Source organism: Varroa jacobsoni, unplaced genomic scaffold, assembly GCF_002532875.2.
Source record: "Varroa jacobsoni isolate VJ856 unplaced genomic scaffold, vjacob_1.0 scaffold_260, whole genome shotgun sequence".
NCBI classification, from domain to species: Eukaryota; Metazoa; Arthropoda; class Arachnida; order Mesostigmata; family Varroidae; genus Varroa; species Varroa jacobsoni.
The window spans coordinates 158830-174126 of NW_019213162.1; the positions used below are offsets into that span (position 1 = coordinate 158830).

Consider the following 15297-nt stretch of genomic DNA (forward strand, 5'->3'; position numbering starts at 1 on the left):
ATATTATAATAGTTCAACCAGCTACAACAAGCTTAACATTAAAGCTGAGGAAATTCTTAAATATGCATTGTTAATTAGGGTAGAATGACACGCATGAGGATGAACTCGAAGTCAAGCCGTCGGGAAGGAAAAAAACATCAACGAGTATATGATTAAGAAGGTTCAAGGAACGGCGTTTTGAGAGCTCAAACCATCTTACATTTCAGAATTTAGGTAATTATCGACTGAAGAGCTTAACGGCTGCAGGACGTATAGTTTCGTCCCTTGTTATAACAATGGACCAATAATTGGCCTTTGTAATCGAAGACACGTTGTGTTGACCGGCAACGGACAGACCGACGGAGCAAACTTCGTAGAAGCATTTGCTGCTCTAGTAATAACGACGATGCGTATGAAGACTGCTAAAGGGAAGGAAAAACGGTACAAAACGAGAGGACAAACAAGAGGTTTCAACGACTCCAATACTGAGAGTTTTCAAAAGACGTTAGAGCTTTTCATAGCTTACCGTCTTTGTATTGCTTGTTCTCAGCTGTAACTGCATCCTAATCTACTTTCTCACGCAGACGATTACCAACTAATCGAAGCGTTATTTTTACTGGATTCGATGGTACACTGATCCTGTGTGAGGACACTGGATAAGCCCAAGAGCTGAGCCGGCTAATAAAACAAACTCCAATTCGTTTCGGTAGTAGAAGACGCTGCGATTAAAGAATATACGTGTAGTGTTCAATTCAAAAGCCGACTACTGCCTAGTGAGCAGTTGCTAGCTTGCATGACTAGTGGCACCTGAGAGACGGATAAGCCAAAGTAAGCAAGAACAAGAATCTAAATAAAATCCAAGAGCGTATGCAAGGACCAGTTAGGTTCGAATCTAATATGATGCTGAAGGAGGACTAAGTATTCGTCCTCGTTAAATCCTTCATACTTAAAAAAAGCAACTAAAAGAAAACGGTAGCTTATCAAAAGAAATCCATCAAAAGTGGTAATCCGAAGCAGCGTGCCCAAGTACATAGCATGTTGCACACAGATTAAAGTTTTTGACAAATACAACTAAACATTCATAGTTGCCGTTTGTGTATCATAATCACCTCCAATACATGCTCTTGAGGATGCCTTATAATATAATATCATATGCTTCTTACAAATCTGAAAGGCCAATCGATATCTTTGGAAATTATTGTAGAGAAATCACTCTGTCTGAATCCTATGCAACTGCGCCGAATGGGTTGATAGAAAAGTTACGGTGCAACGCTCGTAGACAGACTTGGAATATAACCGGCCATAGCCGATTGCTTTTTACGCAATAGATTAGCACATTAGATTAACTTCAAGTTTTGAGTTGATTATCTACAAAATAATTGCAGATTACCTGTTTGAGAAACACAGAGACGAAACCTACATTAATGACGTATTCGGGCAATTGACGGACGTGTAACTACCGGAACCAATAATACTAGCCATACTATCGTGAGCTATAGGCCGACACTAGCCTACTAATGCACCTGAACCGCCTAGGCGCTCGCCTGTCCAAGTACCTTTGGGCTTTCACGAGAGGTTCTCGAAGCCTATGGGGAAGCGGGGTGACAAAATGAAATTACGTGCGAGAGAATATTCGCCGTAGAAGGCAGAAAGGCCGTATATTCTGTGAATAATCATAGCTCTTATTGGGAAATTGTCTCGTTATAGACGACAGTCACCAAGAATGTCGTGACCGCCCTTTTCTCAGTTTTGTACCCTTTTAGCTTATCGATATGTTTGAAATCGGACAATGGGTTGCAATACGTCTATTTTAATGTTAGCGAACTACACGAACGCCGCCGCGCTTTCTGATGGGTCGAGAGCTGACCGGCGACTTCGGGCATCTCCAGCTTTTACAGCACAAAGAATGACCCGACAAAACTCACGTATTATAACAGCCTTTAGCCAAAAAAGGAAGGTATAGTAAGGCAGGCGCGTAAGACGGAAAAAAGTTGCCGCTACAAAAGTACTAATAATAAAACGATCCGATTTCTAGTCGTATAGGAAATGATACGTTACTAATAGCAATAAAAATATGCTAACAACAAAGCAAACATTTGGTATAATGTTTGTAATGTGTAGATTATGGAGAGGTGTGCATAAACTATAGCGGACAAAGGGTTCTGGTAAAAAATGCAAAATGTTAATGTACAGGAAAACGGTCGGTAGGAAGCTACCATGTCGAAATCATTTTTGTGATGGCAACGATGGAAAAACCGATTCAGTTCGAGCTTTAGAGTAGACGGCTCATGAGAAAACGATTCGCCCGACGGTCGCGTTTGTTCTTCTGAACAACCGAGTTATACACATTCGAATTTTTTATTCTTCCCCTGCAGAAGAACCGATTTCAATTATTTTCGTAAAAACGTATAAGACGTTGCATGTGTATGGCAATGATCAATAAAAGAAGTTCGCAATTATATTTTACCGTGATCACGATATAAGCTAGAGGCACTTGAATGAGTTGTGGCTTTGAAAGCTCGCTGTTTACCTAAGCACCAGATTTATTGTGTAGATAACTAGAAGCACTTTGCCCACTTGATGGTCGTTCGGTATTGAGTTGGTACATGGGTAATAACGTTGCTTCCTCTCCAGTGTTTATTAACATTCAGAAATATTGCGTCTTTTCTCTTTAGGCCATATTTATTTACACTGTGCAATGAGCGGATTTTTTTTTTGTTTTAGGCCGCGTTTGAGCGTTTTTGATGCAAAAAAAAGGTACAATTCGGAAATTCGTTGTTTGCTGTTTCAAACTTTGCTTGAGAAGGCGGCAAGCAACAACCTGTATATGGCATAGTTGCGCTAGTTAAACAAGGCTATGAAGTAGGAAAACCTGGTAGACAAGATAAAGTTGTACACAAGGTTAAGCTACACATAATGAAGTTACCTTGCAGGAGCTTAAGGTCTTTTGTACACAGTGTATCCACATATAACGATTTGAGGATTTCTGGTGAGAAGGAGTAAATAAGTTCATTAAAAAACGGAAACGTACGATGACGGCTACATGATAGATCGATTAGTTTATAGAATCCGAGTAAAACAACATGTGAGAAAAGCGTCCTTTGTCATGGACGACTTTGGGCTTTTCCTTTACCAGAGTTATCTTCTATCGATGAAGTAAACACATCTAGCTTGAAATATGCAGAAGTATATATTGATGCATGAGTGCACATAAGGCATGCCCTAAACGGATACAAATTCTGAACCTATCTACTGTTCACTGCACTATGCCAGACAACCAGCAACAATAATTTTGACTATTTGTACTGTTTATCATATCGAATTGGTACCGAATTCAGCCCTCGCGTCACCGACAGACATACACTTGCTTGTCAATACTGCATCAACTGTGGCTGAATAACTCGATATACAATAATACTTCATTGCGAAAGTCACACTGAAGGACACTGGCATGGTATATAGCTGCCGCCTCGATAATGGTCTGCAAGGTGTTCCACGCATGCTGTTATATTATCCCGTCGTACTGAATTATCTAATGAATTGTAGGTGTATGTAGGCAATGTAGTGGTATACGTAGTTATCGCATCGTTCTGTGAGAAGTTTTGCTTCGTGTCTTTTGTGTTTTCATAGGCCCGGCTATTCGATCCGGGTTCGGTCCGTCGATTCCGCTCCGCCAGTATTCCATGCTCGACATGGATGCCATTGATCCCCTGGGACGGGGGAGAGCGTATGATCCGCTGATCGGGCCTATAGGCACAATGTCGCAACACCACCATATGCTACCCTTGCGGGCCCGGTCGGCGCTTGGCCGTCCCACAAGGACCCCACAGCCTCTATTGGCAGGTCAGTGTAACACCTGTCGCCCTTAGTTGTTCCCTGGTCGATAATCAACAACACATGTCACATTTTGACCTCCCACATACGAGTAGATGGACAGTCATAAGCATGCATGCTCTACAAGTCAACGGGCGAGGCTACGTAAACTTGAATAATCGAGTTCAATCTGTGGTTCGAGATTCGCTGACCAGTGACTGAAAAGGGTTTTGTTACAATGAGTCTATTTTGCCTTAGTTGCAATAATTTCGTCAGTCGGCATTAAGTCGGTAGGCTAATTTGGAATATACTCAACATATACCATTTTCTAATTACAGCCAAAAAGTTTTAATACATATATTTGTCGGTGGTAGATATAAAAGGGTCTATAGCATCAAAAATTCGCTCAAAACCTGTAAACGCACTTCGGCCAGGCATAAATAGAACAGAAGTTTGAATCAGTAACCGTCCCCCACATCTTTTTTCACTTTTACTGTTTTAAAAAATATGTAGTCCTGAGTAGCGGCCTGATCAAACGTCGTCCAAGTCATAGATCTTATGATGTGTAAATGATGTCAAAACAAGCGTATCACTAGAAAATCACCTAATTTCTAACGTTTGATTGAATATTTTTTTAGAACGCTCGTTGAAGCACTCGCCGCAGTACGCCATGGCACAATAGCAAAATTACACATTTCGTAAGGACGTGAACATGAGTTCTCTATCTTTTGTTCCAATAAAAAGGAGCTGCACACAGAGTGTTTGTTTCTAGCTAAATATGCTAGTTACTACAGGTTGAAAAATTGCCACGGCACTTTTCGGATTGAAACAAATAGGCCATTACTTTAACCCGTTTCCCCCTATTCGATTTGCTGGCAGCGGGTCGCGCTTAACCTCAGTTCATCTTTAGGTCAAACCTGCGACTCAATTAATTTGGTCAGGGACAACTTCTTTTTTTCTATTTCAGTATACAAAAAAGAATGACACTCAGTCTGCGCGTGCGTATTGTTAAATACCGAGACACCCTTTGCTTTGATGACATAATACAGACGTTCGCGCTACTCTTTCTAGGCGGCCAAGCGAGGAGTCGATCGAAGCCGAGATCGTGGCACCCGTCGCCCTATGTGTCCGAAGACGAGGAAGATCCTGCCAGAGAAGAGCGCAAGGCAAAGATTAAGGTAGTCCTTCCCCATCTGGCTCAGCCCCCTTATTCCCCCGCCGCACAAATTATTTCCTATTGTACATAAACCATGTTTGTCGATTATTGCTGTCGTCACTGAAATATTTTTTGACGGCGTTGTACACATTTTCGAATCTCCTTGACGGTCTTGTAGTAACGCATTCGCTTATCTAGCTTAGAGACGTATGAGCTAGTGTAGTCGAGCGAAAGCACGCGTTGTCTCGTGCTAGGGTCCAGCGCTCCATAGCTTACTCAACGGCAGTACCGCGCGTAGAACTGGAAACATTTAGGCGAATTTTTAAGCAAAGCGATCGTTCTTCAGGTCCGTTTAGATAGGTGCCAGACAGGAAAACGCTAACTACAGCGTGTTAAAGTTAGGGACTAGATAATGAAATTTCATATGTACGTCTATACCTGCACGCTGTTTAACAATATATAATGGCCTGCAATTCAAACTAAAATTTAAGTAACTCGGCTAATTAAAAAAAACTTGTGTCGTTGTGCCGTTATACTAGAAGCCTTGTTCGTATATCGCAAGCTTAATTCAAGAATCTAGAGAGAACCACTGTTCTTTTACTAAGATGATATGGAGCAAGTCTCTATACTCGTTCGTTAATGAAAAATGTTTGGCCTACTTACCATCTAAGTGGGAGGGCAATGAATAACTAATAAAGGCAATATTCGAAAAAGGAAAAGTTAATGATTGGTTGACTGTGGCATACATCACGCGATGCAACATCAAATACTGTTATTTCGAGGACTGTTCTTATACAAGATACTGTCACATCATTTGTGATGCCGTATTGTAGTACACTGAGCGGCAATAATAAAATGCCGTTAATACCTATAGGTCTTTAAATGACAAGATTTTATTTTGAATCACTTCTACACGGAATATCAGTGTTGAAATGTAGAACTTCCTTAGCTCTTCTTAAATATATCTTCAATCGCAGGCGGAAATCGCACGAAGGCGACAGCAGATTGAAGGTAACGTAAGACTGCAGGACGAGTTATGGAAACTACATCGACTGCAACAGGCCCAAACTTTCGGCCAAGCTCAGCAAGGTAGGAGTGGCACCTGCCATAGATGTGCAGTGCACGCGTATTTATTCCCTTCTCCCTATTTGTCAATGCCGCCACCGAAATGCACACCAATGAGACATACAGACTTCGAATCATAAGCATACCCGGATGCGTACGTATCCATTTTCGCCTGTTGAAAATTAATACACATATACGCTTGTGTGTGGATCCAGTAAAAACTTGTCTAGTATTTTAGTAAATTGTCTTCGGTATGCTGAGGGGTATTGTAGTTCGTTTTCTCGATTTTTTGGTTGGACTATATTCCAGTTTTGAAGATCTGTATCGCTGTATCTCACACGACTCACTCGCCTAAATCCAAATGTATCTAAATGTTAGTATAGCTAATAAATTCAAATATATATATATATATGAGTAATGCATATATATTCTTGCTATATATTAGCTCATCAAAAAGTCATGTTCTTAAAGATGCTTACTTGTTTCTATTATATAAATGTACTATTTTATAATTCTAAGTATCATATACAATACAGATACGTGATTTGACATGACACAACGCACTGATGCTAGCTTATGTTCTACGTATGCTGTATTGTACAGTGCCGGGCTACCGAGACGGTGTGGCGGCAGACCCAAGCTTATACGGTACGGGTGCATTAGGTCACCCCACAGGGGGACTGCACCACCCAACATTGAGCGCTGCGATGGGCGCAATGGGTGGTTTTGGCAATCGTGTGCAACAACGGAGCATGTTGAACGCTATAGACGATTATTTGCAGAGGGATCTGCGTACGCAGACGGGACAGCAGCACTTTATGACATCGCAGAGACCATCCACAGCCTACGGTTACGCCACACAGCAATACGATCCATTGTGAGTACTACTACTATCTCCTACCAACATAAATGACAGCACACAAACGTCTGAAGAAGTCAGTTTTGCTTAGAACGTAACAGAAATTAAGTGTCTTGTCTTACGCTTGTCGTCTGCTTCAGTCAATTTAGCGGTTTAATAGTAGAATAGTTTGCATCAATAGACTACCTAAGTGGTATTTTGGGGACGCATTTTTTACTCGATTTTAAGCTTTGCCTATATTTCAAAGACTTGCAAATTGGCTTATTTTTCAGCCATAGGAGCCAAAACTCTCAATGTCATTAGCATAAGCACATATCTATTACGTTTAGACGTAGATAAGGATTGGTAGGTCCATATAGGTCTGAATGTAGGCGTTACGCAGACTGTTGAGACAGAATAACTATTATCATGATATAGTGCCTTTGTCAAAGTCTTGTGGCTTTGAGCTGGTCTAAGACTAATTAATGTTCTGAAAGATGTCAAAATTTAGCTAGAAACTGGGTAATATAAATCAGAAATGAGACTCTATGTATAGGCCATTATTTGCGCTCGATTTTATGTGAAGAATTTAATCATTCGACAAAGCTAGAGGCAACATGTTTGTCCGTTAGATGACAAAAGCTTTGCTGTTGATAAGAAAGGACGAAACTAATAATTAAGCCTACCGTGGCTATGAATCATATTGCATGAAGGGACGCATAGAGCCAGGTTAGGAATGATCTAAATATTGGCACATACCAACCTTGCATTTCGTCTAAGTCCAAAAAGCCAACCCGATTGTACTAAACGTTGGCTAGTGATAATGGTCATCTAATATTCTGGCATAAAAAACTATCCATGATTAAATCCAAGCCACAATCTAATTACAATGTATGTGTATACGATGCGCTCTTCCATCTTCGTCTAAAACAACCTTCCAGATTTTTTTCAAGCACAACCATAGACACATATATGCTTGATAGTTTGAACAGTGTTATTTTATTTTACATCTGGTAAAGTACCAGGAGATAGGCAAATTATTATAATACATAATGGATTTAACTATGCATACTTCCATAGCGGCATCTTAAAGCAGTGCCTATAAACTATCCTAAGAACGTATTACATGGTATAAAATTGTAATGACGTAGGTAGCAAACTCATAGAACAGATAGGACATACAACATAGATGTTGTACTCTGGAATATGCTACACGTGTGCATCTGTGCATCCGAATATGTTCGATGCTAACATGTCTGCGAACCAAGCGCGGTCATAAGTTTCTCGCCCGTCGTGAAACTTTCTTCCTCTATTCAACTTTTTGCCATTAAAAAGTGTGTTTTTTCTTAAAATTTCAATGGTTAAGGATAGAGTCGCTAGTTGTTCGGGGTGGGAAACATGCACAAATGGCTGATGTTTACAGGCCATTATATCTACTACTATTTTAGAGCTTCAAACTTCAGGCGTCACTCTGTGACTGATACTCGAAATGTGCACAAACATAGGGGGAAAACGGTCCTCCTAAGCTAAGCACAAACGAAATAAGCAACGTGGAGAGCGCCAATTAATTGGCGACTGTCTTTTGTGCACTTTTCCAATGCTACACTTCAGATCAAGAGTTACTGCCACGCTGGCATTTCTTTCCAAAAAAAGGTCATATGATGAATCCGCGTGTAACACTGCTAAGGTGCACCGCACGTGGCACCAATCAGACATTTGGCGCTGATTTTCTGGTTTGAATGCCCACCCTAATCATTGTTATATTTCTTGCCTCATGTATCATAGAGATGGTATTGAAGTGCCTTTGTTAAAACTGTGTTGCATTTTGTAAATTCGTTCTTTATTGCAATAGTTTGGGCACATTTCCTGCTACTTTAACAGATGAGATTTCCAACGATCAAAAGACTTTGTTTGAAACTGCTCATTAGATCGAACCCTATTCTGAGATTGGTTAGTTCTGACAATCTCTCAGCAAATTCGTAATCTGTACAATCCTGTTTCCTACTTTTCCACTTTACGCCGACCCATATGGTCGTGGGCCGGTGATGTAAGGTAACTCAGTGCAACAACTATCATAAAAATTTGTACACAAATTGAGAGCATCGATGCGATTCTGCATGTGGTCATAAGGATTTCGTTATCGTGATTTAAGATATCGTAAACTCGAATAGGTTACTCACAGCTATACGATATAACCAATTATAAACGTGGCTGGGGTAAATTTTTCGACACGGAAACCTAAGCAGAAATAGCACTAGCAGTGAGCATCGATAAAACCCAATTTGTTGTTTCACTTTAACTACAACAAAAAGTTCACCAAAAAGTATCAATCTAACAAGATATATAAATACCTTCTAGGATAAGTTATCACTTAATCTGGCGCTTCTCACTAGTCCATTTACTGTGAATTAGATTTATATTATACTAATTCTTAGGATAAAATAAGTCTTTTACCACCGGATCTATTCATTGTTTGTTTTCTACACTTATATCACGTCAATGCATTGTTGTTAGCTTTCTAAGGAAGTATCTAAAATTTGCATGCTGCGAATGGTGAAGCTTAGAAGTCAGAATGAAATTGGCGGGCATCTAACAGAGCGCATAATTATAAATGAAATGTGCATTAATAGATTAGCTAGAAAAGGACAGTGGCCTATGTCCAGTTTCATTGAAGCTCAGTGCCTTTACCGCAAAAGGTTAACTTAGCCTTTTGCAATCAGAGAGAGTGGTTCCGCCCAATTTGAGGAGAAACGAGCACTCCTGCACTTTGCGGGAAGCCATTGCGCAGAGGTCGCCTTCATAAGGCTTTTGTACGGAATGTCTGTGACATGATACTGATGTTCTAAATAGCTACGAAACACATCCAGTTGGTATTCAATATATAAGCACTCATTCAAATTTTGGGACTAAGGTAAAACTTATATCCAAGCTGAGTAAGTATGAACCACTGCATAAGCGTGAGCTTACTCCACTTGCTCTTGTTGACTCTGTTGACAATAGACGTTGGTGGCTATTTATTTCCGATGCTACGGCAATTCTGGTTGCAGAGCACGCGGCCAGAAAAGTCTTACTATGGAAGGGCCACTTGGCGGTGTTCAGAGACCTCTAGGGCAACCTATTTCGACATCAGGCTATGGAGCTGTGAGAACAGCTGCCGGCATCCATCAGCCCGGTTACTACAAGGACGACCTTTATGCAACGATACCTCAGCGCAACGGAGCGATCGGGCCCTCTTCGCGGCCTCCGCTCTTTCGCGGTCGTAGCCTGGGGGACGAATACCCCGCGACCGGCGGATACCCCGAGACCCTCGGCCCGGCTGGAATCAGCCATGGCCAGCCCGATCCTGGCTATTCAATGGATATGTATGACGATCGGTAGGCACCAGCAGCGGAAACAGATCCACAAGAGATCTGACCTGATTATACTTTTATACCTTTTACCAAATTCAAACATAAGCCTGTTTGTTCAATATCCAGGATCCGTCATCGATCCCTCTTCTTGTTACTAGCGTGGTCACTAGTTACTAACGTGGGTCTGCACAACATATTTTGCGATTGCATGTAAAGCGTAGAATTTTCTATGTCATACGTAACTCCTTCAACTTCTTAGGCATCTACTCCGGATATCTGTTTTCGAATTTCCGTAATTTAGCTTACCGCACCTGGTGCTCTGCATGTATATAAATAGTTGTTGCTTGCCTAAAAGTATCATGTTTATATTTTCCGGCTCGTATTCCGTTAAATTTTTCTCCTATCAGTCAAAACTTCATTCTAGCACGACATAACACGACACGTTCCACTTAATCATTGTTCTATAGCTGTAAGGATCGTAACGATTCTTTCGTTTTTCTTGCGGTTAACGTATACATATTCGAATGCTGGTTAAGTACTGCCGATGGTCTTCATGAGTGAGCCGAGAGGTAGTAAAGACAGAGACCATAAACTTGTGCGACGATGCTATATGTTACAGGATGGCGATGGCGGGTCGGCGTCACCGAGACGTGGTTTCGACATCCGTTCCGTACGTTGAGCCGTTGATGATGTCAGCCGATTTCTCGCCGTTCACGACGGATCCTGAGATGACGCCCTCCGACTCGATGGCCACACCAGCCATGCCGTTACTTCCCGACATGCCCACCAGATCGAGAGGAGTGCTTGAAAACCTTGGCAGCGTGCCACTGTCAAGTCAACGTCATATGCGCTTTTGTAAGTTCCAGTAGATCACTACAGGTTGATCAGTGCCGCTTAGCGTTACTCACTGCAACGCCTGAGACCCGTCCGTCCTCTTTACTGTTCGAAAGTAGAATTCCTTCCGTTGCTTCAAAAGCAACTCAACTTAAGTGTAGGCTAAATAAGTTTCCTTTTCCACCTCGCGTGGGCGACTTCTGCAGCGTAGCCGTCGTTAAACTAGTCTGAGCTTGTCTATAATACAGGTACGCCATTTTTTGCCTGAAGGTCCCATGATAGATCATTTTCCGACAAAAGTATTACTCGTACCCATAGTCGACCCTCCAATTACTTGTAGATGGTGCTTGATAAATAGCTGTCGGTATTCTGATTATCGAATTAGTATTGTGAAATGATGACTGTTATTATGAGTCTATGCTAATGACTGTTGCGGTCGGAATGATGATAGTGATTGATGATGACTGATGTACTCATTCTTCTGCTGCTACTCCGTTTAATGCCATGGCCTGCAACTTACCTGGTTTTAAAGAGTATTATAAGAAAGATCGCTGGATGACAAAAAGCAAGATAACCATGGCTATGTGAGTGTTGCACAAGTCTTCACCCCACAATTATCAATTTCTGTTTGCTGAAGTTCGTATCCGACTATATATAATTTCATCTATACAGTATTATGGTATGTATTTACCGGGTTTAGTGAGTTAATCAAGCCTGATTAGTTAGAAACGGCCCTGTAGCGTGAGGGATGTTGTTTGCTGACTGATTGATGACTTCACTAAATGTTGATCGATGGCTCTCAGAAAATCGCTCAACCATTAAGAACCGCAAACCATTAAAGCAACTTAATCGACAAGTTATATGGCAGTTATATGTGGTCGTACTGGCCCAATAAATACTGCACGAGCCGAAGAGGCCTGTCTCTTGATTGATAATTCTGAATTAAATTGGGTAGCTGATGGCGGTTCTTTCGAATGACGATAACAACTGCTCTTTCTATTACATATTTCTACCATGGCAATCGCTATTATTGGTACTTTTCGTTCGAATACCTTTATTCATTAATGCCAGTTCTCATTGCTAGTACACCGACTATGATGATCATGATGGCAACAGTGATTGACTGGCCACCCTCTTATACTGCGTGCTTATTGCCTGAATGGACTGGATTAGTAGACTCAGGGATGTCTTCAGACCTCGCTCACCTGCAAAAGTGCCAAGTGCCGCCTACACTGCAAGCAATCCTGTCTATGCAAAGAGCTGTACAGAGCCAAGTAAGACTCACGTATGCATATTTCCATTGTATGTACTTTCACACCTCAAGGATTCACTCGTTTCATTCATCTATGAAGCATCATTCGCTCTTTACTTTAACCTACTTCTAGTGTCAGTTCCTTGATATGACGAGAATTTTGTGTAGGTTGCTCTTCGAACGAGTCAATTTAACCTATCGCCCTCCCTTCCCATTTGTCTCACTTATGAAATTAGCACCTTTGATCGAAGTTTTCCTCTTTCTACCTGTCAATGCAGTCGAAGTACTAATTGGGCATCAGCCTTTTTTGAGGTTGACACGAGGAGTCCCTCCCTCACCAGACATGTCCGTCTGTCTCACGCTACACACACATTGTCATGCAACCTTTGTACTATTATACTATTACTATACGAAGAAATTCTTTTTGTTACAGATTTTTTGCTCCCCTTCCCTCCTATTCAACGTTTTACCAGAAATATTCTTGTCTGTAAGTGCCTGTACGTAAATCTACCAACATCTTTCAAACCGTCCGTAATTTAACCTGTGACGAAACGACACTGCCACTGATTGAACCTTTCCAAGACGAAGGACTACGCATACTAGGAACGCCTCTCAAGTTTGTCCTATCGTCCGCAGCAACTATTACATATAACCTGCCTACAGTGAATTTGGATGAACTCAAATGTCTTTTTACCTTTTCGCCGCATCCATTGATCATGCCCCACATATGTATGTCAGAATCGAAATACTTGGCCAAATATCCAGCTTGATTACCTTAAGAAGTACGCTACACCAGGGTTGGGTACTGTTATTTAGGCAGAAAAAATAGTTTTACCAGATCAGGGTACCATATTAAACCAGATTCAATTCGCGCTTGAGGTCAATTGATTGTTTTCGTGCCGTGCCTTCTGCTTCAGAATTTAGGATTAGCAGTTTAAGGAATGTTTACATATTCGAGATGCATCAATCAGTTTTTAAAACTTTTTTTCAGAGCTTACCTGGTGCCCCATGGTGTCGCCTGTTTTGAACATGTCATTTGTGCTCTAGACCTTATGGTAGATACTTTTCTTCCTCCTTTCTTAATTACTTCTAAAGCAATGCCTTGAGAATTATGTTATTTAACATAATATTTTTTTATCTTTTATATTTCTATAAACCTGTTAGAAAATGGCATAGCTTTCCAACCATGCCCTAGCTTATTCCGAACACTGATTGTTATAAAATTTCATCATATAAATGACGTTTGTCTGGCGGGACGGAGCAGAGAGGGAACGCAGAAAATACGTTAAAGCTCGCTGTACAATCAATATGCAACACTATAGTAGTGTTAAATATTGGCTGTATTTCTTCTGAGTCGTATAATCATTGTTGATAAATTGACGCTCGACCGATCGGTACTCACAGAGGTCTTATTTCAGCGGGAGCCACGGGTTCGTTTGGGGGGCCCAGAGACCAGCCGCTTGGCAACAACCCCCTGCCATATCGGACCTCTTTGCAAGGAGCAGCACCGCTCCCACTCCGGCCACTACAGCCAGCAGTGCCCGGTATCAACCAGCTTTTGCAACAACAACAGGAACTTCGACAGCGTACCCAGCAAAGCAAGTTGCCAAGTCGTGCCTACCTCCAGCCAGGGCCCGGCTACAGCGCGGCCTCATTCAGCGGCCCTCAACGATATTCCCAGAGCCATCCGGGAGGATCTTCAGCAGTACCAACCCACTTTACAACAGCAGCTGCAACGCCGGCCAACCTTCTCGCTACACACCAAATACCCCTTTCAGATAAAGCGAATTTTGCTCACACGGGACCATCCCAGAGACCACTCGGTACCGCCCAATGGTAAGCTGGATTGACAAAACACCAAATCAGGGCTACTTTGACAGCGTGCCACGGCGCTCGGCGAAGATCCAGAAGTGGCTTTTGGAATAGACCCCGTTACACGTGTACTAGTAGGTGTTCCCCTTTTTGTGTTTTGTCAATTGTCATTGTCTTGCGTTACCTAGGGGAGACCGTGGCCAGCGGTTTTGGTGTTGAGGTGATTGGCGGACGTTATTGCGAAGACGCCCTTGGAGGTCTGGGAGCGTTCGTCACTCAGGTGGCGAATGAAAATTTAACCAAGGGAGAAGTGCGTGTAGGCGACCAGGTGGTCGAATGGAACGGCATCCCCTTACAGGGCCGTGGGGCCGATGAGGTACGCCAGATAATCGCGCGCACACATGGAGAGCCCGAAATTGAAGTCGTGCTCAAAAGGTAAGAATTTGGGCCTGCCCTTGCTAGTTGTGCTTTGGTCTTATTTACATCAAACATAAACAAACTAGCTCAGACATTTTATATTAATTGGATTTTTGTGTTCCAGTGATTCCAACCATATCCCCGAGTCTCGAACTCGAGCACCTCAAATGCATCAAGCCTCAAGTACCTTGTCACCATCTCGGGAGAACTTAGCAGACGAAGATAGAGTGTCAACAGGTACGTAAAGGACTACATTTCTAGTACAATAAACACCCAGGCAGTATTATATAGTGATTACACCATCTGAAAACCTAAGCTACTGTTTTTATCTATTGTTGACTGCATATGAAAGCAGTAACGGGGCGCTTGTAGTGATTGTGTACGTACTCGTTAATAGTGCCACCGAAACCATCAAATGGTAGCCAACATGGCGTAAGATAGGCATCTTATAAGGTATACATATGCCCACTATTGGTAACGAGATAAGGCCTTATTAACAACCAATGTTGAATGCGGCCAATTGAGTAAATATAATAAATCTTCTATCAGCACTGACTAGTTAGATGTATTATCAATAATAATAATAAGAGACAAGATACAGAAGATTATGATCCTACTATACTGGTATATTTTGAGACTACTAAATCAATCGTTTTCTTTAAGTGGAGGTCTCATCTATAATCACAACGGTCTTCCCATCCGTACATTAACTGCAAGCATTAATCCACCCACTAAATCTGAATGATAATCAATTTCAGGAAAAATGTGTTTCGAAAGCATT

General features: G+C 41.7%; 2 protein-coding genes across 6 annotated transcripts in view; both read left to right on the forward strand.

Moving 5' to 3' along the window:
- LOC111258777 (uncharacterized) overlaps window positions 1-14426 on the forward strand; it is a 60903-nt gene extending 46477 nt beyond the window's left edge. Inside the window, exons 13-20 of one of the 2 annotated variants that reach the window (XM_022830309.2) lie at window positions 3610-3822; window positions 4864-4970; window positions 5926-6037; window positions 6617-6890; window positions 9899-10225; window positions 10821-11056; window positions 13706-14123; window positions 14288-14426. In XM_022830309.2, coding sequence (XP_022686044.1) covers window positions 3610-3822; window positions 4864-4970; window positions 5926-6037; window positions 6617-6890; window positions 9899-10225; window positions 10821-11056; window positions 13706-14123; window positions 14288-14318 — 1718 coding nt within the window. In that variant the 3' untranslated portion in view covers window positions 14319-14426. The remainder of the gene's footprint in view (window positions 1-3609; window positions 3823-4863; window positions 4971-5925; window positions 6038-6616; window positions 6891-9898; window positions 10226-10820; window positions 11057-13705; window positions 14124-14287) is intronic. The other variant, XM_022830310.2, reaches the window with a different exon arrangement.
- A 216-nt stretch (window positions 14427-14642) lies between these two features.
- LOC111258778 (synaptotagmin-like protein 5) overlaps window positions 14643-15297 on the forward strand; it is a 15400-nt gene continuing 14745 nt past the window's right edge. For 3 of the 4 annotated variants that reach the window (XM_086967584.1, XM_086967583.1, XM_086967589.1), the window contains exon 1: window positions 14672-14753. The gene's annotated coding sequence lies outside the window, so the exon portion shown is untranslated. Of the gene's footprint in view, window positions 14754-15297 lie in introns of all 4 variants that reach the window. The other variant, XM_086967585.1, reaches the window with a different exon arrangement.